General features: G+C 47.5%; 1 protein-coding gene across 2 annotated transcripts; it reads left to right on the top strand.

Annotated features, from left to right (window-relative positions):
- The first annotated feature begins 216 nt into the window (after nucleotides 1–216).
- On the top strand, nucleotides 217–22,310 carry SALL3 (spalt like transcription factor 3). Of its 2 annotated transcripts, XM_066247030.1 has the most exons (4): nucleotides 217–356; nucleotides 12,095–15,040; nucleotides 15,257–15,597; nucleotides 17,373–22,310. In XM_066247030.1, the coding sequence occupies exons 1-4, from the start codon at nucleotides 275–277 to the stop codon at nucleotides 17,799–17,801; spliced, it is 3,798 nt and encodes a 1,265-aa protein (XP_066103127.1). In that variant the 5' UTR covers nucleotides 217–274; the 3' UTR covers nucleotides 17,802–22,310. The 2 variants fall into 2 exon arrangements, with proteins under 2 accessions (XP_066103127.1, XP_066103126.1); XM_066247029.1 differs by having other exon boundaries at nucleotides 12,095–15,597.
- Nucleotides 22,311–24,558: the final 2,248 nt, after the last annotated feature.

The raw sequence follows: 24,558 nt of genomic DNA, 5'->3' as shown, positions 1-24,558 counted from the left end.
GCTCCCAGGTCCCCGGGCGCCTCCTCGCCCGCGCGGCCGCTAATTGCGAGCGCGGCCTCATTTGCATAGGCCGCCGGAGTCCGCTGGAGGCCGGCCAATCGGCGCAGCCCTCCGCTAATGGACATGCATTATTCACCAGCCTAATTGCTCAGCCCCATGCGCCGCCCGCGCAGCCGCCGCCGCCGCCGCCGCCGCCCGTGCCCCGCGCCCCTCGCCCGCCCGGCCGCCCCGCTGATGCCGCTGCCCCGCGCGGGGCCCGCGCTCCGCAAGCAGCATGTCTCGGCGCAAGCAGGCCAAGCCTCAGCACCTCAAGTCTGACGAGGAGCTGCCGCCGCCAGAAGGGGCTCCGGAACACGGTGAGGAGCCGCGGGGGGGCGGGGGGGCTAGGGACAGCCGGGCGGCGGGGACGATCGCGCTCCACGGACACAAGAAGGTCCCTAGCTCCAGCGAGCCAATGTCCGCCGCGCGGCCCCGGGTCGCAGCAGGCGGGCCGCGGGTACCGGTCCTCCACCGGAGCGCGCGGCGCCGAGAGTTGTGGACCAAGTAAACTTGGCTCAGTCACTAGGAGTTAGGGAGCTGCGCGCGGGGCTGGACGGGAGCGGGAGGGGTCCGCTCCGCCTCTTCCACGCCGCCCCCGGGGCTCCCTGCTCCCGGTCCTGCGGCCAGCCTCGGCCACCCCGGTGTCCCTCGGGCGGGCGCAGCGGCAGGGATGCGTCCGGGGCTCAACTACCGCTGGACGCGAGCCGGGCAGCTTTGTTCGGCTCTGGGCTCCCCGGGAGGTGCGCGGTGGTAGCGGGGCCGCCGACCCGAGCTCCGCCTGCCCCCACCCCGCACGGTCCGCTTCGTGCGCCCCGAGGCCGTGGAGCCGTTAGTCCCAACGCCCTGACAAACCAATGATCCAGTTTTGGAGCACGCAAGCACTGTCGCCTGGCCTTGCCTAATGGCCGCCTGGGGACTTAACCCAGGGTGAGCTCGGCCGCCGCTCTAGGGGTGATCCGCGCACGCCGCGGACCCGGCGTGTCCTGGCGACTGTAAGTTTACTGGGCCTGCTCTCATGTTTCCGTGGCGCTTGATGACTTTCTCTTCATCCTCAAGAGAAGGTAGGAGCCGCGCAAGTGAGCCCGGCGCCGGCGGCCCGGCCTCTTCCCTAGAAGTTTTGGGCCCGAATCCGCGCGATGACGCCCGGGGCCCGCGGGGTCCCCAGGGTGCGACACCAGGACGCAGGGCGGCCCGCAGCTGCACCGCAGCGCGGACATCAGATAATTCATTCCTTAGAAAACACGCCGGCCAACTTTTGGATTAACTGGTTATAAGTTGTTTGGAGGCCGATACGAATTTTTTTTTTTTTTTTAACCATGAGAATTAGGTTTTCTGCAGAAAATCACAGGAATGTGCGTGGTGAAATTTGACAAAGCAGGTACACTGCACTTCGGGACGGAGAAAGAAAGGGGAAAACACTTAGGACGCGGCCGGGAACTCCTTAAATAAAATTCGTGAGCTAGGCCTTTCTGTCGCTCGGAGGTGAGGCCGCGGCGCCTCGGCCTCGTCACCCAAGATTGGAACCGGAGATATGCTAAAAAGAAACGCTTGCATATGGTGGGTGGATTAGGGACAAAGAATCTTTTTGTCATGGAAATGGGTTTTTTGTTTTGTTTACTTCATCACATAGAATTTCTCACACTTGGATTGTTTTGTATTGCCCTCAATGACTACATGATCAAATGAATGGATTTATTTCTGCCGAATGAGAAAGACTGTCTTTCCTTCAAAAGAACTACATTGCATCCCAGTGAGGAATTTTAAAGCTTTATTATTGTGGCTCCTGAATAGCTTAAAATCGGCTTTCACAGGCACCCCAAAATGTAACAATGTAAATACTTCTCAGCTTTGTAGGGTCGTTATCAAAATGTGCAATGTCTCCTTTTATTAAAGCATATTTTAATTAATAGAGTAAAACCCCTGGTATTTAACAATTAACAAGCTGAGGCTCTGCTATTCATTTTTAATTTCTCTTCAGAAATGTGAGCTCGGTGAACCTAATAGTGTAAACATGTTAGGGGTATATAGCCCATATTTGAAAACCTAGGCTGGCATAAATTATTTACAAGTTCTCTTGAATTCCGCCTTGCTGTTACTGAATTTGTTTAGAGGTGAAACATTCAGGTTTTATACCCACCGTAGGATTCAAGTTTTTGCCAAACCTATGTTTTTCTGCCATTTAGAGTTGTCGTGCAGATATTAACACAGTTTCTGATTATATTTTATAACAAGCCAAGAATATAACCTGGTGGGGCTGAACCTTTTGTCAAGTAGTGTGTTTCCTCAATTATTTTAAGGATAGTTGAAGCAAACTAAAAAAAAAAAAAAATAGTTCTTTCTGATTTAATTATTCTGAAGCTGATTGTTCACAGAGCATAAAAGATACTCTGTTCTCTGCTCACTCAGGAGCCCTCATGTGTGTTACTCTGCGGGCTGGTCATCATTAGCAAGATATATATAGATAGATAGATAGATAGATAGATAGATAGGTAGATAGATAGATAGATATAAATGGTTGTGAAAACTAAATTACTCTAACGTGAGTCAGATCTTCTGCACATTTTCACTTTGTTAAACACAATGGAAGTAAACAGACTATGCATGAAGTTACAAGTGAGCTAAGTTAGTTTACATTGTGTTAGAAACAAAGTAAATAATTCCTTTGTATCACTTTGGATGTGACATTAAAGCAGTAAATGCATACAGTAAAATGGAAGACTATCGATAATGCCATGAAAAACAAACATGTAAAATTTTAGTATAACATGGAGTGGCAGAAATCCACAGGCACATTGATTTACAGTAAAAAGAAAAAAAAAGACTTTCTTAAAAAAAAGAATATGACTTTTTTCAGACTTTAGTTTCTAGGTAATCAATGAGAGAAGATAGCTACCCAAAAATAACTTGAGTGCTATCTGAACACTATCACTGCAGGCATGAAATATTATTGTGTATTTAGAATGAGAAAAAGTAATGATGATTTTTGTGAAGTTGCAAAGTTATCCAGCTGTAAAATGTAAGGGATGACTGAGACTTAATTCCCAATAGGAACTATCTTTTACTGTCTTTGAAAATTTAGACATAAGTGTGTTGTAGCTCTAAGTTCAGCTAAATGTATGCCACCAATAATGAAATCCTTTGAGCCTGCCGAATTATTTTTGTTCTGAGAAAAAGTAATTAAAACTTCTAATGACAGAAGAGCATTTAACACTCCTTCCTAAGAACTTTAAAAGGTGTAGTCTTGCTGTCCTTTATCATATAAAATGCAACTTAATAAAGATGCATTTTATTGTCGTTAGAAAATGTGTTTAAGGGAGAACAAAAGGATATTATAATTTAAAACAATTTGCCATAGCAAGTTTTGTTTGTTAGCACTAATTGCTTCAAAGTGTGTTTTTATTTTCAGTCATATGGCTATCTTAAAAAATCCTTTTAAATGTGGTAAGCATGTGATTTAAGAATTTACCAGTGGTATTCACAGACTGTGTTTAAGTTAAGGGAAGGGAGGCCACCAGCCCTGGTGCAGAGATCTTTTCTCTTTTATCTGTATATGCATGGTTTGCCTTGGCCCCCCACCTCCCCAACAAGACACATTTACAATTCAGCATTTGAAAAGGAAGCAACACAGAAGCCACTTTCTAACCTGGGTAGGCAGATTGTTCTCTCTGAAACGTGGAAGGTGAAAAGTTAAGGAAGAGGGGAACGGGGAAAGGAGGAGTTTGCACACGCTTATTTTTAAAAATAACATTTAAAAAGCTTAACCTATTTAAAAATGCATCAATCGGTGGTCAACAGAAAGCCTGCCAATTAATTCCCACCTCACAGAGGAAGAGCTGATTATGTAATAGGAGGGGTTCTATGAACATTTTAAACTTTCACAACATATGATAATCCAGTAGTTTTCTATCTCTCCAGAGCCAGAAAGAGAACAAAGTATGGCGCAACAGCAGGAATTACTTAGCAAGCTGATTATTTTTTTGTATACAAGATGATGGCAAAAGTGGGTCAGATTTCATTTCCAACTGCAATCTCTCAGGCTTTACCATCCTCCTCAAGGTAGCTAGCTCTCTTGGGGGGGGGGGGAGGGGATTCAGAATGAAACCAAGGTCTCCCCTCTGTGCACTGAACATCAGTTGGAATTTAGCAGTATTCAATGTAAGTATTGGCCCAGGCTTTTATTCAAGCAAAATTAAAGCCTTCGTTAGCTGCTAATGAAGCCACGCATATCTTTACGGTGCAGAATAGTTTTGGGAGGGTAATTTTGAGGAGTTTTGTTCTTGTTAGTTTTTATTTTCCTATCACGATTCCTCCGCTAGCTGCAGAATCAGGCCAGTGGGTCCTCGTCTCGTGAAGCTAATTCTGCAGTGAGCAGGTCTGTAATTACAGCGTGTGTTACGTTGTTGTGCATTTCAAATAGTGTCAGATATAAACAAAATCTGTAACAATCAGATGTTTTAATATTGCCTTAAATAAACTTTTGTATATATTTTTAGAGAAAAAAGAACCACTCTTAGGGGTTTTTTTCCTCTTTCGGTTTGAACACCTTAATGATTTAAAATGCAGTTGTCTGTGTGGTTTCCAAGAAAACAAAAACTTTTTGTGTCACAGAGAGGGTGAAATATTAATTGAAATAATTACAGAATGGGCTCTATATTAGGTTAGCCATCAGGGTGGATTTGTTTGTTAATTAAAAGGAACAGTTTTCCAGGCTGAACCCATGGCCACCAAAGAGACCTCAGGCTGTCAATGTGCCTAAACCTTGTTCTCCTTGGGCCTTTTTCCATCACCCCAGAGCAGTTAGGCTTACCCTCAAGGATCCCCACCCCCTCTAAGTGCCGGAAAGCCTTCCGGCCAGCAGCCTGGACCCTGTTGTCGGGAGGTCTGGGAGAAGGTGGGGCTGCAGAGCTGGCCAGTTTCGGACCAGCTCCCTGAAGGTGAGTCATTAGAAGTGCTGTGACAGGCTTTGCTGACTTAACCTTTGCCTGCTTTGGCCTGCGAGGGGTGGCCACTAGATGTCAAGCTCATAATACAATTAGTGCATCTGCGCTGTTGACCTTGGCAACAGGACTGATGCTGTGCTATTAAGTGTTAACACTGAATCTGAGTGTTAACTGGAGACCCATGCATTTGCTCTGTGCCACACGGCGTATCAGATGCCCATCTCGTTCAGCACAAGTGTTTATAGTTCTTAAAGGACAGAGAACGGTTTTCCTTTGTGCAGCTATTACATCGTGAACTATTTAATTAACCCTGCAGGTGCAGGGCCACTTGGTCCTAATTCCTTCGGCATCCCTGGACCCTCTTTTCGACAGGGACCTCGTTGTGCTGGTTGGTAATTCTATTGTATGACCCGTGGACATGCAGAGCCGCTGGCCTGTCACGGGGGCAGTGGCTTTTCCAGGAGGATGATTCTTTGCACATGTGTAAACTTTGTCCGTAGAAACGGGGCAGTGCTGTGAATTCATGACGAATAGAGATGATTTACTGACCTCTCCCCAAGTGCCTGCAGCCTGATGGGAACAGTGCCCGGGCCTTGTTCCTGGGCACAGTGTCATTCCTGCCTCTCTGGGGCCATTCAGACCCAGATGTTTATACCTCTGAGTGGTTTTGCTTGTTCCTGTCTTCTATGAATAAAGAATCGGGGGAAATGACAGGGGTTGGCGGCACTTCCATGTAGGCCCAAATGGCACATGTTAAAAGCCCCTGTGTCAAACCTGACTTTTGAGTCATGCAAACGAACCTTGATCTGCAGTAACCTGCACAAACCTTGTTTGTGCCCCTCCTCACGGAATCTCGATGAGATCATTCCCATCAATTGGCATATTTCAGGTTTGTGTGCTGTGGGTTAGCATCGGCAGTAATGTGAGTGTATGTGTGTCCGTCAGAAGTGTGAACCCAGCATACCGTCCCGATGAAAGAACTATTGTGTGACCTTGAAGTGTCACAAACATCTTATTCTTCGACACAGTATCCAGGCAGATAGTTAAAAACAAGTGGGGGGTGTGTCTGCTCTCCACTGCATGTGGCCAGAGAAGAAGGAATGTTTGCCGCCCGGGTGCCTGACCCACCACACAGATTAAAAAAAAATACTGCAAATGTTTTCAACAGAAGACATTTGGTGGCCGTGCCACAGGTGGTCGTTACTTAACAAATTTGAGCTGTGGGCCACCGAGAGGGGCAGAGAAGGCATGGGGGTCAGCACTGGCTTTGGCATAACGATAGTGCCCTCCACCGTCGGCTCCTGGCTCTCCAGCCTGGAGGTCTAGGGAAAAGGACACAATTTTTCTGTTGCCTCTGGAATTTCTTCTACATTGTTAGACACAGTGGGGGTCTCTATTTGTCTCCTCCTGTGCCACAGCTTGGGCTCAGTATGTGATAATTCATCTTTCTTTATGGGATTCAAAGCTATCATAAGGAGTTAAAAAGAATTAATTTGCAAGAAAATAAGTGTCTCCTAACAATGTAGGAAAACTTGAAAAATTGCTTTCTATATTTTTCAGGGGGATGGTCAAAGGCAACAGAGAAAGTATGTTTTTTTTTTCTCTGCTAAAGACTTACCACGTGGCCTTTTAGAGTTACTAATAAAAGTGGAGAAGTTAACATCCTTCTCCCATACTGGACAAGTTTACTTTTTTTGTTGTTGTTAATGGTGCAAAATTTGAAACATGTAGGGAAAGTGTAGCAGGGTAAAGCTGAGCTTTGGAGGCTCAGACACAAAATCAGAAAAATGCCTATTTACTACTTCTTTGAAGTTGGTTAGCTTATGTACAAGGCACTGTACTCCTAAAAAGAGAAAATTTTTTTTAAAAAGCCTTGCTAAGAACTGCAGTCTGAAAGTTTTAAAGAAAGCTTTATGTCTCCAATAGCCTTATACATTTTGCAACAATGTTTTCCCTTGTGACTTCCAAAAGATTCTCATGGTTGTAAACATTCTGCTGCATGTCTCTTTAGGAGATTTGGAAAAGATAAGAGATGTATATTATATAACAGACCAGGAATTAAAGCTGAAAGAATTGTGCAACAGTTGAGGGTTTCTTATTTTGGTAGTGGGGGAGAGTTTGTGGGAGGGCCTTTTACACGGACAGGTGATCCTAAGAAGAGGAACATTTTTGTTAAACATTCTCTGTGTTTTATTAGTGAGAAGGAAAAAAATACCCCTGTGTTTGTAAGATTGTCACTGGAGCTATCTATGCCTATGTTACGGGCTCTCTAAAAAGGCCAGGGGACCCCCTTTTCCTCCAAGGAAGTGAGAAATCTAGAACTTGTTCTGGAAGGTATGCACAGCGAGGACATTAGAAAAAAAGCTTCAGTGTAGACAGCCAGGGTGGGGATTGCTGTAAAGTAATTATACTTTTCATCTTAAACTGAGATGGCTTTATGTTCAGCTGTGTCCTGCCTCCCGACACGTTCAGGAAGCAGATTCAGCCTCAAGTCCAGTGCCTGGCCAGGCCCCGAGCCACGGGCCAGCATGGATTTGACGTCCACGCAGTAGACGGCTGGTTCCCAGGCAGCTTCTCCCTCACGCTGATACACAGCAAGGAAAAGTCACCTGGACAGAGTGTTCCTGCTCCCCAGGATGGAGGCTCCGGGGGTAGGCTGGCATTTGTCCTCACTTGTTCTGATATAACCCTTATTGCTATGAATTCCTGCCTGGTCCCTCGCCTGTTTACAATTTGAAATCTTAGTCAGTTCGATTGTCAGTATGTTAAAAATAAATTGCTTTGACATTAATGATAATGTTTACAATGCTTGTTCTTAAATCCTCCCCCCCCCCTTCCTTAAGAAAGAAGGAATTCCAAATTGCGTTGGGAGTAAATGTCTCAACTCGGGCTGTGTTACAGTGGTTCATGAACATCGTTTTAGCTTGAAATAAAAATCTGGAGCCGTATTAGCTCATGGAAGGAATAACTTCTATTTATTGGAACAGAAAGGCCAGTTTATGTGTAAATTTCATTACAAGATGGTCAAATACCTCTGGATCCAACTTAATATCTATCAGCTTAAAACAAGGGCAGGATTAAAGGGCTTGGGGAGTTTACGTGATGAGATTGTGAGCTGTGTTCAGGCCTTTCCCACTTGTGTTTTCTCCTCACAGAAGCCATTAAAAAAAAATAGGTAAATATGGCCAGATTAGCACAGACACACGGCAGTGCGCCACAGTCAGTTGTCATGATGAGAGGAGCAGTCCAGAAAGTTGTAACAACTTAGGTCTCACACTAAGCAGTGGAGCCAGTGCCTCCAACTCTGCTCCCAGTGCGACGCTCCTTCAGAGCTGTCTCCCTAGTAAAATAGGCTTGCTTTGCTTATGTCCCACCAGTCCAGTTGAAGGGCTTCTTGTTGCTGTTCAATGACATTCTTAAAAATGTGCACCCAAAATTCAGACTCCACAGTGAAATATTAAAGTTGTTTTTATTATTATTGGAATGCACATTATTTAAAACTTTATGAAATGTGTGCTTCTCTCTAACTTTTGTGGGGGTTCATCACGTTCAGATTTGGATAGTGAGACAACCCCAGCTTGAACAACTGGGAATAGCAACTGAATTGATTGTGTTATTGAGATTTTATACAAACCCCAGTTTAAAAAAAAAAATGATGAGTGGTGATTCTAAATTAGTTGTCCAAACTGAGAAATCTGGATTATGTTGAAGAATTTTTTTTCCTTTCCTAAATAATAGTTTTTTATTTTAAGCAAAATGCACATTTATTATGAAACTTTGCTTATAAAGTCTAACAATTCTGTGTTGTTAGGTTCATTAGCATAATAGACTGTTAATAGGTCCAAATGGCCAGAGTGCCATTTTTATACAATTTCTTCTCCAAAGTGTTGCTTTCTTCAATTTTAAAGGATTGTAAGTGGAAGGACTTTTACTTCGACAAGAATATCTTTACTAAGTTTAGGTAATTAATCACTTACCATTGCATTAAGTACAATGACTTATTATTTGGTAGAAAGTGCTTAAATAGTCTGTGCTCAGTTTCTACAATTGTGAGACACCGTTGTAAGTTTGCAAACCGGCCAATCAATGGGGAAAAAGGGAAATCACCTGTGGAAACACTTCCCACCTTTCATAAATTTGGAGGTGACCCTAAAACTATCTAACACATGAAAAATAAAAACAATGACAGTGGGAAAATATGTCTTTAACGTAAATAACACTGCTCACAAAAATTAGGGGATATTTTATCACTTCATAGTCGTTTCAAAATATCCCCTAATTTTTGTGAGCAGCATAGATGTGTTTGGGTTGAGGAAGAACTTTGGGGAAGAAAGTACAGTGTAAGATGAAAGTCCTGTTCCTGTTTCACATGCTTTCTACCAAGGAAACCAGGGAGAGGCTCTCTGTGAAGACAGATTTTATTTACAGTTCAGTAAGCTAAGTCTTCCAATGCTCAGCACACTAACAGTGATCCAAAAACCAGCCTCATTTTTTTAAGCGCTGTTTCAGTGAGTTATCCCTAACACATATTCCATACCGAAAAAAAGCTTTCTCTGAATAAGACATACATGGCACTTAAGCGTATATAACATTTTAAATGTCTATACCATGTGAATGCTTCTCTATATCACACAAAAGTTAAAACATCTTATCTCCTTCAAGGATTTAAAGGTAGAACATATTTCAGAATGATGAATATTTGGTTTTTTTCTTTCTTAAAAGTATTAAAATAAAAATATCTTTATGAAGATTATGGCAGGCCGTTCTAGCCTAGCTTTAAAATGCTGGAAAAGAACTTTTTTCAAGTATTCTGCTCCGTGTTTAGTGATAATAATTAAATGATGTAGGGAGCGACTCTGATGTGATTGCTTGTTGCAGATGGGATTTTTTCTTTTTTCTTTTAAATGGCCACTTGGACTTTTTAAAGTACATATGTCTGCAGAGGAACATGCCACTCATATAAAGAAATTCAGGAGAGGGATTCTGGGCATAGGGTGATAATCTTTTTAAATACACATTTAGTACTTGAGACAGTTCTTATTGGTGTGGAAGACATTTTTCTTAAGATTTTCGTTTTTTGTTTTGTTTTCACCCTTTTTTGTGACTTTAGCAGGTTTAGAATTGGATTTTGCATACCTGGAGCAAGTTAAGGATGTGGAGTATTTATTTTGTTCCTGTGCCTATCTGCAGCATAAATCGACCGTCTTTGCTCCCAGCGATGCTCAGCCTCTTTATTACACCCGTCACATTCCTTCCCTTCCAGTAATGAGACTCCTCGAGTCTGGTCGTCAGCACTGACTTTCCTCTAAAAGTCCAGCAGGTCTTTATGGGCTGCAAGCTCCAACTTTTCCCCTTCACGTGGTTTAGCTAGTTAAGAAAATGCTAATTGAACACTGCTAATAATTTTTTAAAGGCATGTATAAATTACCCTGCAGTAATGGCCGCACGGAGTGCCGCAAACAGAGTAGCCTCCAAAGATTTTTTTTTCCTCCAGTGGAGGGACTAAGGTTTTTACAGGATATATATATATTTTTTTCTTTTAAATCAGATTTCTCTACTTAAATCGAGCCAAATTAATTCTTTTTCCAAAACCCTACAAGGAAAAAAACAGAGACTTCTTAGCAAGTGTGGCTGTTGAGGGTAGAAATTTAAATTATTTCCAGAGCACAAACTTAGGATGTCTTGTTCTCACACTCAGCTTTACACAGTGACAAAGAGCTGTCATTGCTCTCTGTGCAGCTGACTGTTGCCATCACTCCATCTGTAAGTTGACAAAAAGCAGTTGCGAGTCAGCCCCGGCCCGGCCGGCACAGAGAGCCCAGTCATTGTGACACATTACCTTCCACCCCCACTGCCAAAAACACAGGAGCAAGAAACATTCTCGTAGGTTGATTCCTTGTTTCTTGTACGGCCATTTATTTAATCAGGTGTGAATTAGAATTGTTCATTAAACGTGGCTGTTATTCGGCACAAGAGGGTTAGGGAAGTCAGGAAGTAGCTGCCTACAACAGTAATTAAACATGTGTAACCAATTAGAGGGTTTCCCACTATGGCACAAGCATATAATTTGCTAAGTCTTTCCATGAGAATAAATGAAAATAGGTACAAAAAAAAGTGAGTCTGAGTACAACATTCTCATGTGAAACATGTCAACATAAATGAACTTTAAATATATAATTTCTAGTTTGGTAGCTGCCTGCCAAAGGCTATTGGCTAATCACAGTTAACATATAATTTTGGTTCATTTCACCAAGAAATATGGCATCTGATGGGGAGCTCGTTAATTGTATGAAACATGATGAATTTCGGGCCCGGAGTATGTTCGTGATGTCCCTCTGACAGACCCTAGACATGTAGTTTCTCTGTGAGACTCTCCCAGATGGCTGCAAAGAGACGGGATTGATCGGTTCATCGACTACACGCTGGGGAGACGGTGATTTTGAGCAGGGACGGAGACGGGTGGCTGTGTTTTCTTTGTTACATGTACAAATGCAAGTATTTAGCCGAAATTTCCCTACGTGAAGAAGGTGCTCATTGGTTTGAGAGGTTCTATAGAATGACATGAAACCCGTAATGTGTCTCCCAGGACATGTAAAGATGATGGATCTGTGAGGCCCGGGGTCCGGGGAGGCAGTGGCCGGCCCACTGTCGGCGGCTGACGGGAGTTTGAAAGGTTACAGATTAGTTTAGCAATGTTAAGTGAACTGGCAAAGGCATCTCTAATTTCGCTGGAAAGGAGGAGGACGGGTGGCAGGGAGAATCCTAATGAGCCCATCGAAAGCTGGCTTTGTATCCATAGATGGCGGCCGGGGTTTGGTATGAAAATATTGGAAATCAATGGCTTCTATGGAATTTCATTAAGAAGCAGTATCCACAATTGATAGGGCCTCATAATTTGATGGATGGTGTTAAGAAAATGATTAGCTGGCTAGAAGGGCTTGTGGCACATACAGGTCGGGCGTCAGAAACGTTGAAGTGGGGTAATTTGTACAAAATAAAAAATATTGATTTTACGCATATGTACGAAATTTCGCAGCAGAGGGCGGGTTGTGTGGCTGGCCGCGCGGGCTGACACATGTGGCTGACGCAGTGTCTGTCCCCTCGGTTTTCTGCAGCAGCCCCGGGGGAAGGCGCAGAGGACGGCGATAGCGGCGGCGACAGCAGGAGTGGCAGCGAGGAGACCAGCGTGTGTGACCAGTGCTGTGCCGAGTTCTTCAAGTGGACGGACTTCCTGCGTCACAAGAAGAGCTGCACCAAGAACCCGCTGGTGCTCATCATCAACGAAGATGAGCCGGCGCCGGCCTCTGAGGAGTTTCCAGAACCTTCCCCAGCCAGCTCTCCCAGTGACCAGACGGAGAGCGAGGCTGCGGAGGAGGCGGCGCCCCCGGAGGTTGGGGACAGCGGCGAGGTGAAGGCCCCGGAGAAGGAGGAGGAGCCCATGGAGGTGGAGCCCGCAGCAGCTGACAAGGGCTTCCTGGGCCCGGGCCTCGCGCTCCCAGGGAAACCACCGCTACCGCAGGCCCCCGAGCCGGCGCCCAGGGCCGCCTACAGCATGCCGAGCACCAACGTGACGCTGGAGACCCTGCTGAGCACCAAGGTGGCCGTGGCGCAGTTCTCCCAGAACGCGCGCGCGGTGGGCACAGTGGGTTCCGGCAGTGGCGTGGCGGCTCTGGCCATCCCCATGATCCTGGAGCAGCTAATGGCTCTGCAGCAGCAGCAGATCCACCAGCTGCAGCTCATTGAGCAGATCCGCAGCCAAGTAGCCCTGATGAGCCGCCAGCCCCTTCGGCCACCGCTGAACCCCGGGGCCGCTGCGGGGGCCCAGAGCGCCCCGGTGCCAGCCTCCAGCCAGCTCCCTAGCCTGGCGGTGCACTCTGCCCTGCAGCTGCCCTCCGGGGCTGCCCCTGTTCCCACGGCAGCCGGCCCCACCTCCCAGCCCATGGCCTATGAGAGCACCCACACACTGTCACAGCTAGCATCTGGGGCAAGCACCCCACACGTCCCCAGCGGGGGCCCCTCTGCCCCTGAGCCCAGCGGGCCGGCATCCTCCAGCGTGGCCCCCACCTGCACCGCCCCAGGCTCCGCGGTCAGTGCCTCCAGCTGCACCTCGCAGCTGCAGAAAGCACCCACGCCACCCGCCCTGGGGCCTGGCCCACTGCTCAGCTCCCCACCTGGCCTGCCAAACCCTCTTCTACCTCAGACCTCCGCCAGCAGCGTCATCTTCCCTAACCCGCTGGTCAGCATCGCTGCTACGGCCAATGCGCTGGACCCCCTGTCGGCACTCATGAAACATCGCAAGGGCAAGCCCCCCAATGTATCTGTGTTCGAGCCCAAGGCCAGCGCTGAGGACCCCTTCTTCAAGCACAAGTGCAGGTTCTGTGCCAAGGTGTTTGGGAGCGACAGTGCCCTGCAGATCCACCTGCGCTCCCACACGGGTGAGCGACCCTTCAAGTGCAACATCTGTGGCAACCGCTTCTCCACCAAGGGCAACCTGAAGGTGCACTTTCAGAGGCACAAGGAGAAGTACCCCCACATCCAGATGAACCCTTACCCCGTGCCTGAGTACCTGGACAATGTGCCTACCTGCTCCGGGATTCCCTATGGCATGTCGCTGCCCCCAGAAAAGCCGGTCACCACCTGGCTAGAGAGCAAGCCCGTGTTGCCCACAGTGCCCACATCAGTGGGACTGCAGCTGCCACCCACAATCCCTGGCGTTGGCAGCTATGCCGACTCCCCGAACCTCACCCCCGCAAGCCGTTCCCCACAACGGCCCTCGCCTGCATCCAGTGAGTGCCCTTCCCTGTCCCCTGGCCTCAACAGCTCTGAGTCGGGTGCCCCAGTGACCGCTGAGTCCCCACAGCCTGTGCTCAGCGTGTCTTCTCTGACCAAAATCGAGCCTGTGAGCCTGCCTTGCACAAACGCCAGAGTGGCAGACATCCCTGGCAGTGGGCAGGTTTCTGCCGCCTCCACCTCAGCCACCGCCGTCCTCACGGACAGCAGCCTCTCCACTGGCCTTTGCAGCCCGGTCCTCGCAGCCAGCTCTGACCAGTTTAAGGCCAAGTTTCCCTTCGGAGGGCTGCTCGACTCTATGCAGACGTCGGAGACGTCGAAGCTGCAGCAGCTGGTGGAGAACATCGACAAGAAGATGACCGACCCCAACCAGTGTGTCATCTGCCACCGGGTGCTGAGCTGCCAGAGCGCTCTCAAGATGCACTACCGCACGCACACGGGAGAGCGGCCCTTCAAGTGCAAGATCTGTGGGCGAGCCTTCACCACCAAGGGCAACCTGAAGACACACTTTGGGGTGCACCGGGCGAAGCCGCCGCTCCGCGTGCAGCACTCCTGCCCCATCTGTCAGAAGAAATTTACCAACGCCGTGGTCCTGCAGCAGCACATCCGCATGCACATGGGCGGCCAGATACCCAACACGCCGCTGCCTGAGGGCCTGCAGGACGCCATGGACACCGAGCTCCCCTACGACGACAAAGCTGCGGAGGTCCTGAGCAACTTCGAGGACGACGTGGATGAGAACTCCATGGAGGAGGATGTGGAGCTGAAGGACGCGGCTGGCGACCCATCCAAGCCACTGCTGCCCTACGCGGGCTCCTGCCCTCCCTCGCCCCCGTCTGTCATCTCCAGCATTGCCGCGCTGGAGAACCAGATGAAGATGATCGACTCTGTCATGAGCTGCCCGCAGCTGACCGCCCTGAAGGCCGTGGAAAACGGGTCTGGAGACAGTGATCGCCTCAGCAATGACTCCTCGTCGGCCGTGGGCGACCTGGAGAGCCGCAGTGCGGGCAGCCCGGCCCTGTCCGAGTCATCATCCTCCATGCAGGCCCTGTCCCCCGTCAACAGCCACAGTGAGAGCCTGCCCTCGAAGTCCCCGGGCCTCAGCAACCACGAGGAGCCACAGGACATTCCACTAAAGACCGAAAGGCCGGACAGTCCGCCCCCTGCCCCCGAAAATGGAGGTGCGTTGGACTTGACGGCCGCCCACCCCGGCCGGCTAGCCATCAAGGAGGAGGCCCCCTTTAGCCTGCTGTTCCTGAGCAGAGATCGGGGTAAGTGTGAGCACACTGTGTGTCCTGTCTGTGGCAAGCCTTTTGCTTGCAGGAGTGCATTGCAAATCCACCACCGCAGCCACACTAAGGAGCGCCCATTTATCTGCACAGTCTGCGGGCGTGGGTGCTCCACTATGGGTAATTTAAAACAGCACTTGCTGACCCACAAATTGAAAGAGCTGCCTTCTCCGTTATTTGACCCTAACTTTGCTCTAGGTCCCAGCCAAAGCGCTCCTAGCCTGGTCACCGGCTCCACGCCTACCATGATCAAAATGGAAGTGAACGGGCACAGCAAGGCCATCACGCTGGGCGAGGGCCCGCCACTGCCAACCGCTGTCCAGGCACCCACTGGGCCACAGGCAGTGATGAGCCCCAGCCTCGCGCCCATGCTGGCCCCTCCACCACGCCGGACACCCAAGCAGCACAACTGCCAGTCGTGTGGGAAGACCTTCTCCTCAGCCAGCGCCTTGCAGATCCATGAGCGCACCCACACCGGGGAGAAGCCCTTTGGCTGCACCATCTGTGGGAGAGCCTTCACCACCAAGGGCAACCTCAAGGTGAGGGCACAGGCTGGTGAGCCCTGCGGATCTCGTCAGGGATGTCCCCCAATCCCAGAGGGGTGGTAAGCAGGGCTTCCACCATGGTCCTAGCCAGGGAGACTAGCTGCTGGGGAGCCCACACAAGACAGTGTGTGCCTGTGGTGAATGTGTGCATATGTGTGTGAGGTACATGCATATGTGGAGTCTGTATATGTGCTTAAGTGTGCACGAGTGTTGGTGTGCATGTATGAGTATGCACACATGAGTGTTAGTCTGCATGTGTGGGTGAGTGTGCATGCATATGTGAAGTGTGTTAATGTGTGGGTGAGTTCATACATGCAAAGGGAGTGTGCAAGAGCAAATAAATGTGTGCACATGCAGTGAGTGGGTGCTCACGCACATCCAGAGTGTGTGCACATGTGAATGAGTGTGAGTATATGGAGAGTGTCTGTGTAGGTAAGTACACAAGTATGTAATATGCATGTATGGATGAGTAGCAGATGTGGAGTGTGTGTGTGTTGGTAAATGTATGAGTGTATAGGTGTGCATATGTGGGTGAGTGTGAATGCACATGCAGAGTCTAAGTGCACATGGGTGGATGTGTGCACATGTATAGTGTGTGTTCAAGTCAGTGTGCATATACATGTGTGAGTGTGCAGTGTGCACATTTGCAGGGTGTGCATTGCATGTGTATAGTATGTGGGAGGGTGAGTGCATGTGTGTTGTGCACATGCTGGTGACTGTGTGTAGTGTGTCTGTACTGTGGTGTCTGCACCTGTGCAGGTGCCGTGCACGCATTCATGTGCACACACTCATTTTAAGTTGTGCATGCCGTTCAGTTCTCAGGGATGTCACCTACCCTGGATCTCGTGCAGCCTCTGCTCGCGGCAGCCTGTTAAACTGACGGGCCCCCACCTGGGTGGGCCGGCCCAGGGCCCACTGTCTGGAATACTGACAACAAGTAGCTGACCCTTAAAACACTTCTAGGTAATACAGATAACACACATTCTGCCTAGGCCAGGTCCTGTTGTTTTGTTCTGTGACGGGCATCTGGTGAGATGCTACCCATAGTGAGGGCCAGAGCAGACAGCCTGGCGCTGTGCTCACAGTCATGTCCCAGCATCCATCTGCATTCCCTGGATGGTAGAGGGTGTGGCAGGTGCTGGATGACACGTGCAGGCCAGAGTCTCACTCTACCAAATGTGCTGCCCTCAGTCCACGTCAAATGCCTGTGGGGTCTCAGTGACCTCCTCAGAGACCATGAAAAGGTCAATACCTGTGGCTTTTACTTACTATGAGGACAAGAATTGTCTGAGGTCTCTGCTGACCCCATGTGCCCAGGATGCTCTCTCCACGTTTGGGATTGAGGCACAAGTTTCAAGTATAAGATGATTAAGGGGCAGCAAGGGGCCCAGTACAACAGGCTCGGGAGCCGAGGATGTTTGAAACATCCTCTGCGGGTCCTTTATCTTACACCTTGCAGGGGGGCGGGGGGGGGGAGGTATTCTATCAAGTTCATCAATAGGAAGAAACATTAGTGTATTGGTTGGTTTCGCTTTTTGTTTTTAATAAAAATAAACATTGCATATTTATGTATAAGATGCTCAGAAATGCTCAGAAAAGTTTGCCAAACAATGTTTCATTGTTCCCAAACTAAGGACCAGCTTAGGACGGGTACAGACATGTGTTCTGAGTGAGTCACACTGTGTGGATGGCACTCGGGCATGCGTTGGGGGGCACACTGCCCCGTGCCGGCTTGCTCACCATGGGTTGTCTCCCCGTGTCACACGCAGGTTCATATGGGCACACACATGTGGAATAACGCCCCCGCGAGGCGCGGCCGCCGTCTGTCAGTGGAAAACCCCATGGCTCTGCTGGGGGGTGATGCCCTGAAGTTCTCAGAAATGTTCCAGAAGGACCTGACGGCACGAGCCATGAACGTAGACCCCAGTTTTTGGAACCAGTACGCTGCGGCAATCTCAAACGGCCTGGCCATGAAGAACAATGAGATCTCCGTCATCCAGAACGGAGGCATCCCCCAGCTCCCTGTCAGTCTGGGAGGGAGCGCCATGCCCCCCTTGGGCTCCCTGGCTGCTGGCATGGACAAGGCACGCACGGGCAGCAGCCCGCCCATGGTGGGCCTGGACAAAACCGGCTCAGAAACGGGGGCCAGCCGGCCGTTCACGAGGTTCATTGAAGACAAGGAGATTGGGATTAACTAGCCACGCGCACAATGGCTCGTCCGCCTGCTCCGTCCCTCCTACGCACTGTCATGAGTGACCATCAGGCTGCACACGCCCTGCGTGCGCATTCTCCTTAAAATTGTCCCCACAGCCGAAAATTCACTAACTGTGTGGCTTCTGAAAGGTTGTCTCATAAGCGCTGCATGGTCCTTCTTTCTTGGTGAGCTTGACCTTGAGAATCCTTCAGCCTTTTAAATAAACGTAAGTCAAAAAGGAGAGAGAGAAGTCCCTGGAAACCCGCCTTGGGGACAGAAAGGGCTCAGAGCACACCCACTCTGCTTCTCTTGAACCCTAATAATCCCGAGAGAGAACCAGGGGGCCCTGTGCTGTTTGTTCCCAGCGACACTCATGGGAAATAGTGAGACATTGAACTCTGTTTTTAGAACTCTTATCCTGAAGACGTGGCCCAGCCCTCCCAATGCTGTGTCTTATGACAGTACTTTTGTCTGTAGTATTTATAATGTTACGATTATGCGGGTAACAGACAATACAGCCCCAACTTGAAAAGTAGCTTTTGTACTTGCAGAATACATCTGCCTGTGTGATTTTTTTTTTAAGCAAGATTTGTTTTACTATAATACGTGGGTTATTTTAATGCAGACAAAAATCGTGAAGTTCTGTTGGGAAAGATAGCATGCTTTTTGTGTGCAAGTACCTGTCAGTAACAAGCCTTCCTTTTTATTTTTCCATTTTTCTTTCTTTTTTTTTTTTTAATTTAAATGTTTGTAGCTGCTATGTGGACAGTTGTTCTCTAGTGTGGTCTGTAGCCCAGCGACTGGGAACCAGTGACAGACAAACGTCACCGTAAACTATTCACAACATTATAAACCGTTGTGAGTAAATATTTCACGTATTAAAGCTGTACAATAAAGAGGTAATGTTTGTATAATGTGGTTGCAAACTCTTAATTTATACTGTTGCACTTTTAGTATTTTGTATTAGGGAGGTTTGTCTCTAATCTGAAGATTTAAGAACTGTAAGATATTTTATAAATAGTACTTTGATTTAAGGAAAATGAGAACAAAACGGTTATCATTTCTTGTTTGGTCTTAAAGTCAGACAACATGAGAAATCTATGCTATTTAAACAGAAAAGTCACCAAGACCTGTCAAGTCTTCAGTACACTAGGGTCTGCCATTTTGTAAAATTAAAATGATTTCTTTCAGTTTTCTACAAAGCACATCTAAGAACTTGACCCCTCTAACAAAACTTGGATGAACTCATCTTAGGATGGGGACCTGAGTGTGGGGCCAGGAGCTAAGAAAGCATGGTGTGGGTACCGTGGTACTGTCATCTCTGCCTCATTCTTGCACACCCAGCAGGGAAACCCAATGGCCATGAGCACTGGTTCCTGTCTCCAGGGAGCTGGGGAGAAACATCAGTGTCTGCGACAGTCATCAGTCCTATCCGGGAAATTCACTCCGTCCCTGGGTTATTCATTTTTACCTTCTCAGATGAAAACAAAGCACAATGTCATCTGATGACTCAAAACACCACCTTCAGCTGGTGTGAGGACAGGCCCTGGAGCCAGGCAGGCGGGGGCGGGCAGAGCGTGCGGCACGGGCGGGCTGCGTGTTCTACCTCATCTGTGCGTGGCGAGTGTGCTGTGGCCTGAGACGATGGGACTTCCTCCAGCATCTTTGTCCCGGCGATGCGTGGGTCACAGTGCTGCCCTGTGTGCCCCAAAGAAGGGTTCAGACGGCGATGACATCTCGATTGAAACAGAAGGGACAATCTTCCCGATGCAGCCACAATGACGACGGGTCCCTTCGTCGCGTGCTGCGGAAGCCTTGTGAAAAACCAAATGGGCCGTTTGTTTCCGTCAGACATGAACATGGAACTCTCCCTGCCACCCTGTTTCCCACGGGGATGTGTCACATCCCTGCCACATGCTGCCATTTCTCCTCGTGAGACAAGCAAGGGGGTGGACCAGTGTCAGGCAAGGAAAGCAGGTGACTTCCTGTTGCTGTCTTTTTAGTGGTTGAATGTTTTTTATTATTTATCTGTGTCTTTTTTTTTTTGGTGTGATATTTTTGTTGTTGTTAGTATTTGGTACCATGTAGTGTTTTGTCTCCTCCCAAAAGGATGTGTACATAGCTTCAGAGAGATGTAAAGTGTGTAAATAAGACGGCTCGTGAAGGGACCGCAGGACTGAGCCCCTCTGCATTCGGGGCGAGGTCACCCCTCCCTGCATGGTGAAGAGACACACTATTTTTCTACTGTGATGCCATGTGGGGACCAGGGCCTCCCTGAACCAGCTGGGACTTATTACCTAGATCCAATATTTTTTATGATGGAAGTTGTGGCTCGATTCACCCTCCTGATGGAAACGGGTGTCTTAGTCTAGGTCCCTATTTTGTCATACGGGATTGAATAAAACACGGGACGTAATTAATACTACTTATGAATTCCGTTCCTTTGTGACTTGAATGGGAGCCATGGCATCTGAGGGCACCACCTCCCGTGCAGGTGGGTGAACATCCGTGGGGTTTCTTGGAGGGAGATCAACGTGGGCTGACCATTCAGATTTAAGCAGTATCTCCACGTATCTTGACCGGTCTTGATGTTTTTAACTTGGTACACACTCTCTTTCTAAAATAAACATTGAGCCTCCTGCCTGTGGGGGGTTTTTTTCCATCAGTGATGGAAGGAGGATACTGTAAAAAATGACCAGTAGAGGCCATTGGAAGTGTCCAACAAGAACTGCACTCACTTACTGGCCCATCGCTGGCTTTCCGTGAAAACCTTGGCTCTTCGGGTCACTTGAAAAACAGGCAGTGGTACAAGAAGGACACAGAATGGGAGGTGCCCCAGGGAACGTGGGAGCACCTGTCCCGTCCTTCCTGGTGGAAGGTCTCTCCCCGACTCTGAAAGAAACTTTACCTCACCCGTAAAATTTGATAAGACTTACAACTTTGCATAATCTAATAGCTCCCAGATTTCAACATAAATGATCCATGTTTTCTTTCTCCTTTTTTTTTTTCTCTTGAAACTACTGATACCTAGAAGCCGCAGTAATTTTTACCTGGAAAGTGTCAAGAGATTTTTAAAGGACTGATAAAGGTAATAACCACTGAACTCACTGCCCAGGCCACCCATCCAGCCTAGGTCAGCAGCCTTAGGAATTAAACCACGTGGATTTCACTGCTAGACTAGAAATTATTGGATAGAAAGTGACTATACCAGTAAATTCAAGGTTGTTGTTTTTGGGTTTTTTTTAATGATAAGAAAATAGCAAAGATCCCTACTGCCATTTAAAATAATTAATATGAATTAAAATGAAGGGATACACATATTTCAAAAATATTGCCAATGTAAAACCAGAGTTCCTTTGCTTAACAAGCTTGGATATGTGATACTTTGTGATGTCAGCTCCGGTTACTTAGACTATCTATCAAAGAATCAGAATGCCAACCACCCCTAAATATTATTTATTTAAATATGTTTCTATTCTAAGTGCATTATAGAAACTGTTAACATTTAACACCAATTAAAAAGTATCGCCTAAGGGCTGGAAAGCAATTGTTTTGAAACGCTCTACTGTTTAATTTTATTCCTGCGGCGGCTTAAAGGCGGCGTGGGCTCCCTGCCCATCTCTCTCCGGTGCTCGGGCGGGAGGGATGCAGCCAGCTCCTGCTCCAGCTTCACAGAGAATCCGAAACCACAGCCACCATCGGGCGCTTCTTTATGACGAGGCGGCATGGATGCGTCCAACCCAAAGAACTTCAAGACACTGCACTTGCTCCAGTGGCCCGCCTGATGCCACCAACGTCCAAAGCCCCATCCCTCCTCCCCACATGCACACACGCTTGCAGCGGGTGACAGTGTCATATACGTGCAATCCTATGTCCAGCCAACCTGTGGGCCTCTGGGCTCGGTCCTCTGTGTTACAATCCCGTGCGCACTGTGACACACGGCCAACAGGCCTGTGGGCTGACTTTTAGCTACAGGTATAACCTGACCTGCACCCCTGTTTCACCTCCATGGGAAACAATTATCTCAGCACTCTCTAAGAAAGGAAGACTTCCAAAGGAAACCACCGTATAGGGATTTTCCTGCCATTCTGCCTGCACGTTTGTAACAAGAGACTTGGGGAGGGGTGTCTCTCGCATCCCCCAGTGTGGCTTGCTCCACAGTGGGCATGGGGATGCCTTGCCAGGCTGGCCTCGCGTGGACGATGTGACAGCTGCAACCCCCTGCCTCCACTTCGCCTCCTTTTCTGTAAGAACCTGGTAGAATTTGATGCTATTAAAATCCTTCCCACTTTGAAAACGCAGTGTTGTTGTTTTTTAACAAGAACGGCCACTAATGTACGCCTTCCTTTTTCTCCCCAAAATTCACTGGACAGACTAATGGACACTATTTATAGAGAGACAATACAAATAGTTCCCTAAGAATATAAATATGAGAGATCTATTACAAATGACTTTGCTAAAGAAAATATGTGGCATCACTTTTGGACCATGAGAAATGTGCTGGTGGTATCTTTGATTTAAAAAAAATAAAAATAAAAACCACTGAATTCATTGGAGCATTTTAAAATGCAACTATATTTAAGGTAAAATAAAACCAAGCTCTGTGAACATCATGCTTACTGCGTTTTCTATCCGAAAAAGAGTCTTGTAAAGTGACCAGTGTCATGGGTGCTGCACACACCCATACATACAGTACGGCTTCTCAGTAAGGTGAGGTATATATGTGTGGTGGGAGGTGTTCAAAAGAGTATACAACTTGAGCAATGGTTGTTTATTATTGTTTATTTTAATAGGTGTTAGAGAACCTAAACTACTTACACTGGTTTTCCTGCCCTGATTGATAAATGTCTGCATTGCTTGGTCTAACCTGTCTGGAATTTACAGAAGGTACTGGGGGCAGCTCTGTCTCTAGTTCCCACACTCGTGGCTGCGTCCAGTATTATCTGAGCAGGATCACCCAGTGGTCGTGAATCAGCGCTGGCAAGACAGGAAGGCAGAGTCATAATGTAAATCTATTCATTCTTCATTACGCCTGAAGTTCTTTATGTTGCTCAGTGAAAACTGTGACCCATCAGCCACGCCCAGGAAGGGAACAGGGCCTGACGTTCTGTGACCCCCTACCTGTGTGTGAGTCAGAATATGGGAGGAAAGGGATCTGGTGACAGTAGGTCCAAATGGGAGTATGTGTGAGCATGGGGACTCTGTAACCCGACACCTCCCAATACTAAGTTGGTTTGATACACATCTTCTTAAATTATAGTCTGAGCTTATAAACTAGAATGTGCACACAGCCGTGGGGAGACGCTCTCCATCCAGGAACTTCACACACTTATTTCACATGCGTATTTTCTTTCTCACCTAACCGGAAGGACACCCAAATTTAACTTCTTTCGAGTAGATTGAGATTTGCACAGCTAAATGGCAAAAGTCACATTCCTTTTGTAACTGGAAGACCTCTTCATTACACCAGTGATAAAAACACGTTTCTGTTTTGTTTTTCCTATTTTTGCTGCACCAAGAAAAATTCAGAAACATCTCTTGTTCATGACCTAAAATGACCCAGAAGAACTAGACTGCTCACAAAAATTAGGGGATATTTCAAAATGAATATAAAGCAATAAAATATCCCCTAATTTTTGTATGTTGCAGCCTCCCACAAATACCACCACCAAAGAGAAACAAGCAGGCTTAGAAAAAAAAATTTTTTTTGCCACATCTTAGATGGAGAAAGTCTTAGGAATACATAATGGGAAATTATCTAGAAACTTTCCACACATTTAAATAATTTAAGGATAAATGAGACTTTCCATTATAAATCCATTTGCCTTCTCAAACAAGCCTAGAAGTGTTTTGTTTCCCCATGGACATCTTCTGGTCTTGACGTGGTTCTTTGGGGTGTGAGTACACGTGCAGAGAGTGAAAAACATGGACATTTTTCCTCCTGTTTCCACTTTCAGGCTTTTTGTCCTTTATTCGTGTTTTGTTCGTGGCTTTTTGTTTTGCTTTATCAGTGAGTTTTGGTAACAGCATTCAGTGTGGGCATGCTGCTCAGCTGACAGTGACGTAAAATGCTGGGTTTGGGATTGCCTGTGACCCGGACGGTGCCTCTGTAATTCAGGAGATAAAGGGGCGCTCAGGCACACTCTCTGGTACGGGTGAACAATTCAGTTATGCAACATCAGTCTGTAGACACATCTGCTGAGTGAGACATCGAGCCGGCCGGTGACATCCCCTGGGAGAGGACTGGCCCATTACTGAGTTGCGTCCAGAGGGGAGCACCGCTGACAGGAGCCACCAGTCCAGAGATTGCACCCGCGGCAGAAAAAGACCAGCAGAGAGGAAGGAAAGTGAAACGCACCATAATCTCAGTTTTGTGCCTGCACCAGCCTCACAGATTTCTAGTGAGGAGCTATAGGCAATTTAGGAAAATGAACTTGATAGACAAATATTTGTAAATGATTAGCTTGCCCTGAGGGATCACTCCATTTTCCCCAAGCATATTGTGTACGTGGATCTCCTCACCTGGCCAACGAGAAGCCTGCCTTTCTATTCATTCCCGTTGGCATGGCCATCTGACCCAGAATTTATTGCCTGGCTTGTGTTTCCATTTTTTCAGTTTCTGTTTTGACATTGATTTCGCCACTTTTGCCAACTATTTTTGCAGGAGAACAGAAAAAGTTTTAAATTAAAATCCTAACTTGATGGTTTTCAAGGATGGTCCCCGAGACTAAGCTCTGAGCTCCAAAACTCTTTCTCTCCAG

The sequence above is a fragment of the Saccopteryx bilineata genome, chromosome 11, assembly GCF_036850765.1.
Source record: "Saccopteryx bilineata isolate mSacBil1 chromosome 11, mSacBil1_pri_phased_curated, whole genome shotgun sequence".
In the NCBI taxonomy this organism is placed as follows: Eukaryota; Metazoa; Chordata; class Mammalia; order Chiroptera; family Emballonuridae; genus Saccopteryx; species Saccopteryx bilineata.
The sequence above is the reverse complement of the archived record's forward strand: the minus strand, read 5'-3'. Positions and strand labels throughout refer to the sequence as shown.

Bases quoted from the DNA above. Each gene is read 5' to 3' on its own strand.
- SALL3 (XM_066247029.1), top strand. From the start codon at position 275: ATGTCTCGGCGCAAGCAGGCCAAGCCTCAGCACCTCAAGTCTGACGAG. The intron at 357-12,094 runs GTGAGGAGCCGC...GGTTTTCTGCAG, and splicing joins AGAAGGGGCTCCGGAACACG to CAGCCCCGGGGGAAGGCGCA. The intron at 15,598-17,372 runs GTGAGGGCACAG...TGTCACACGCAG, and splicing joins CCACCAAGGGCAACCTCAAG to GTTCATATGGGCACACACAT.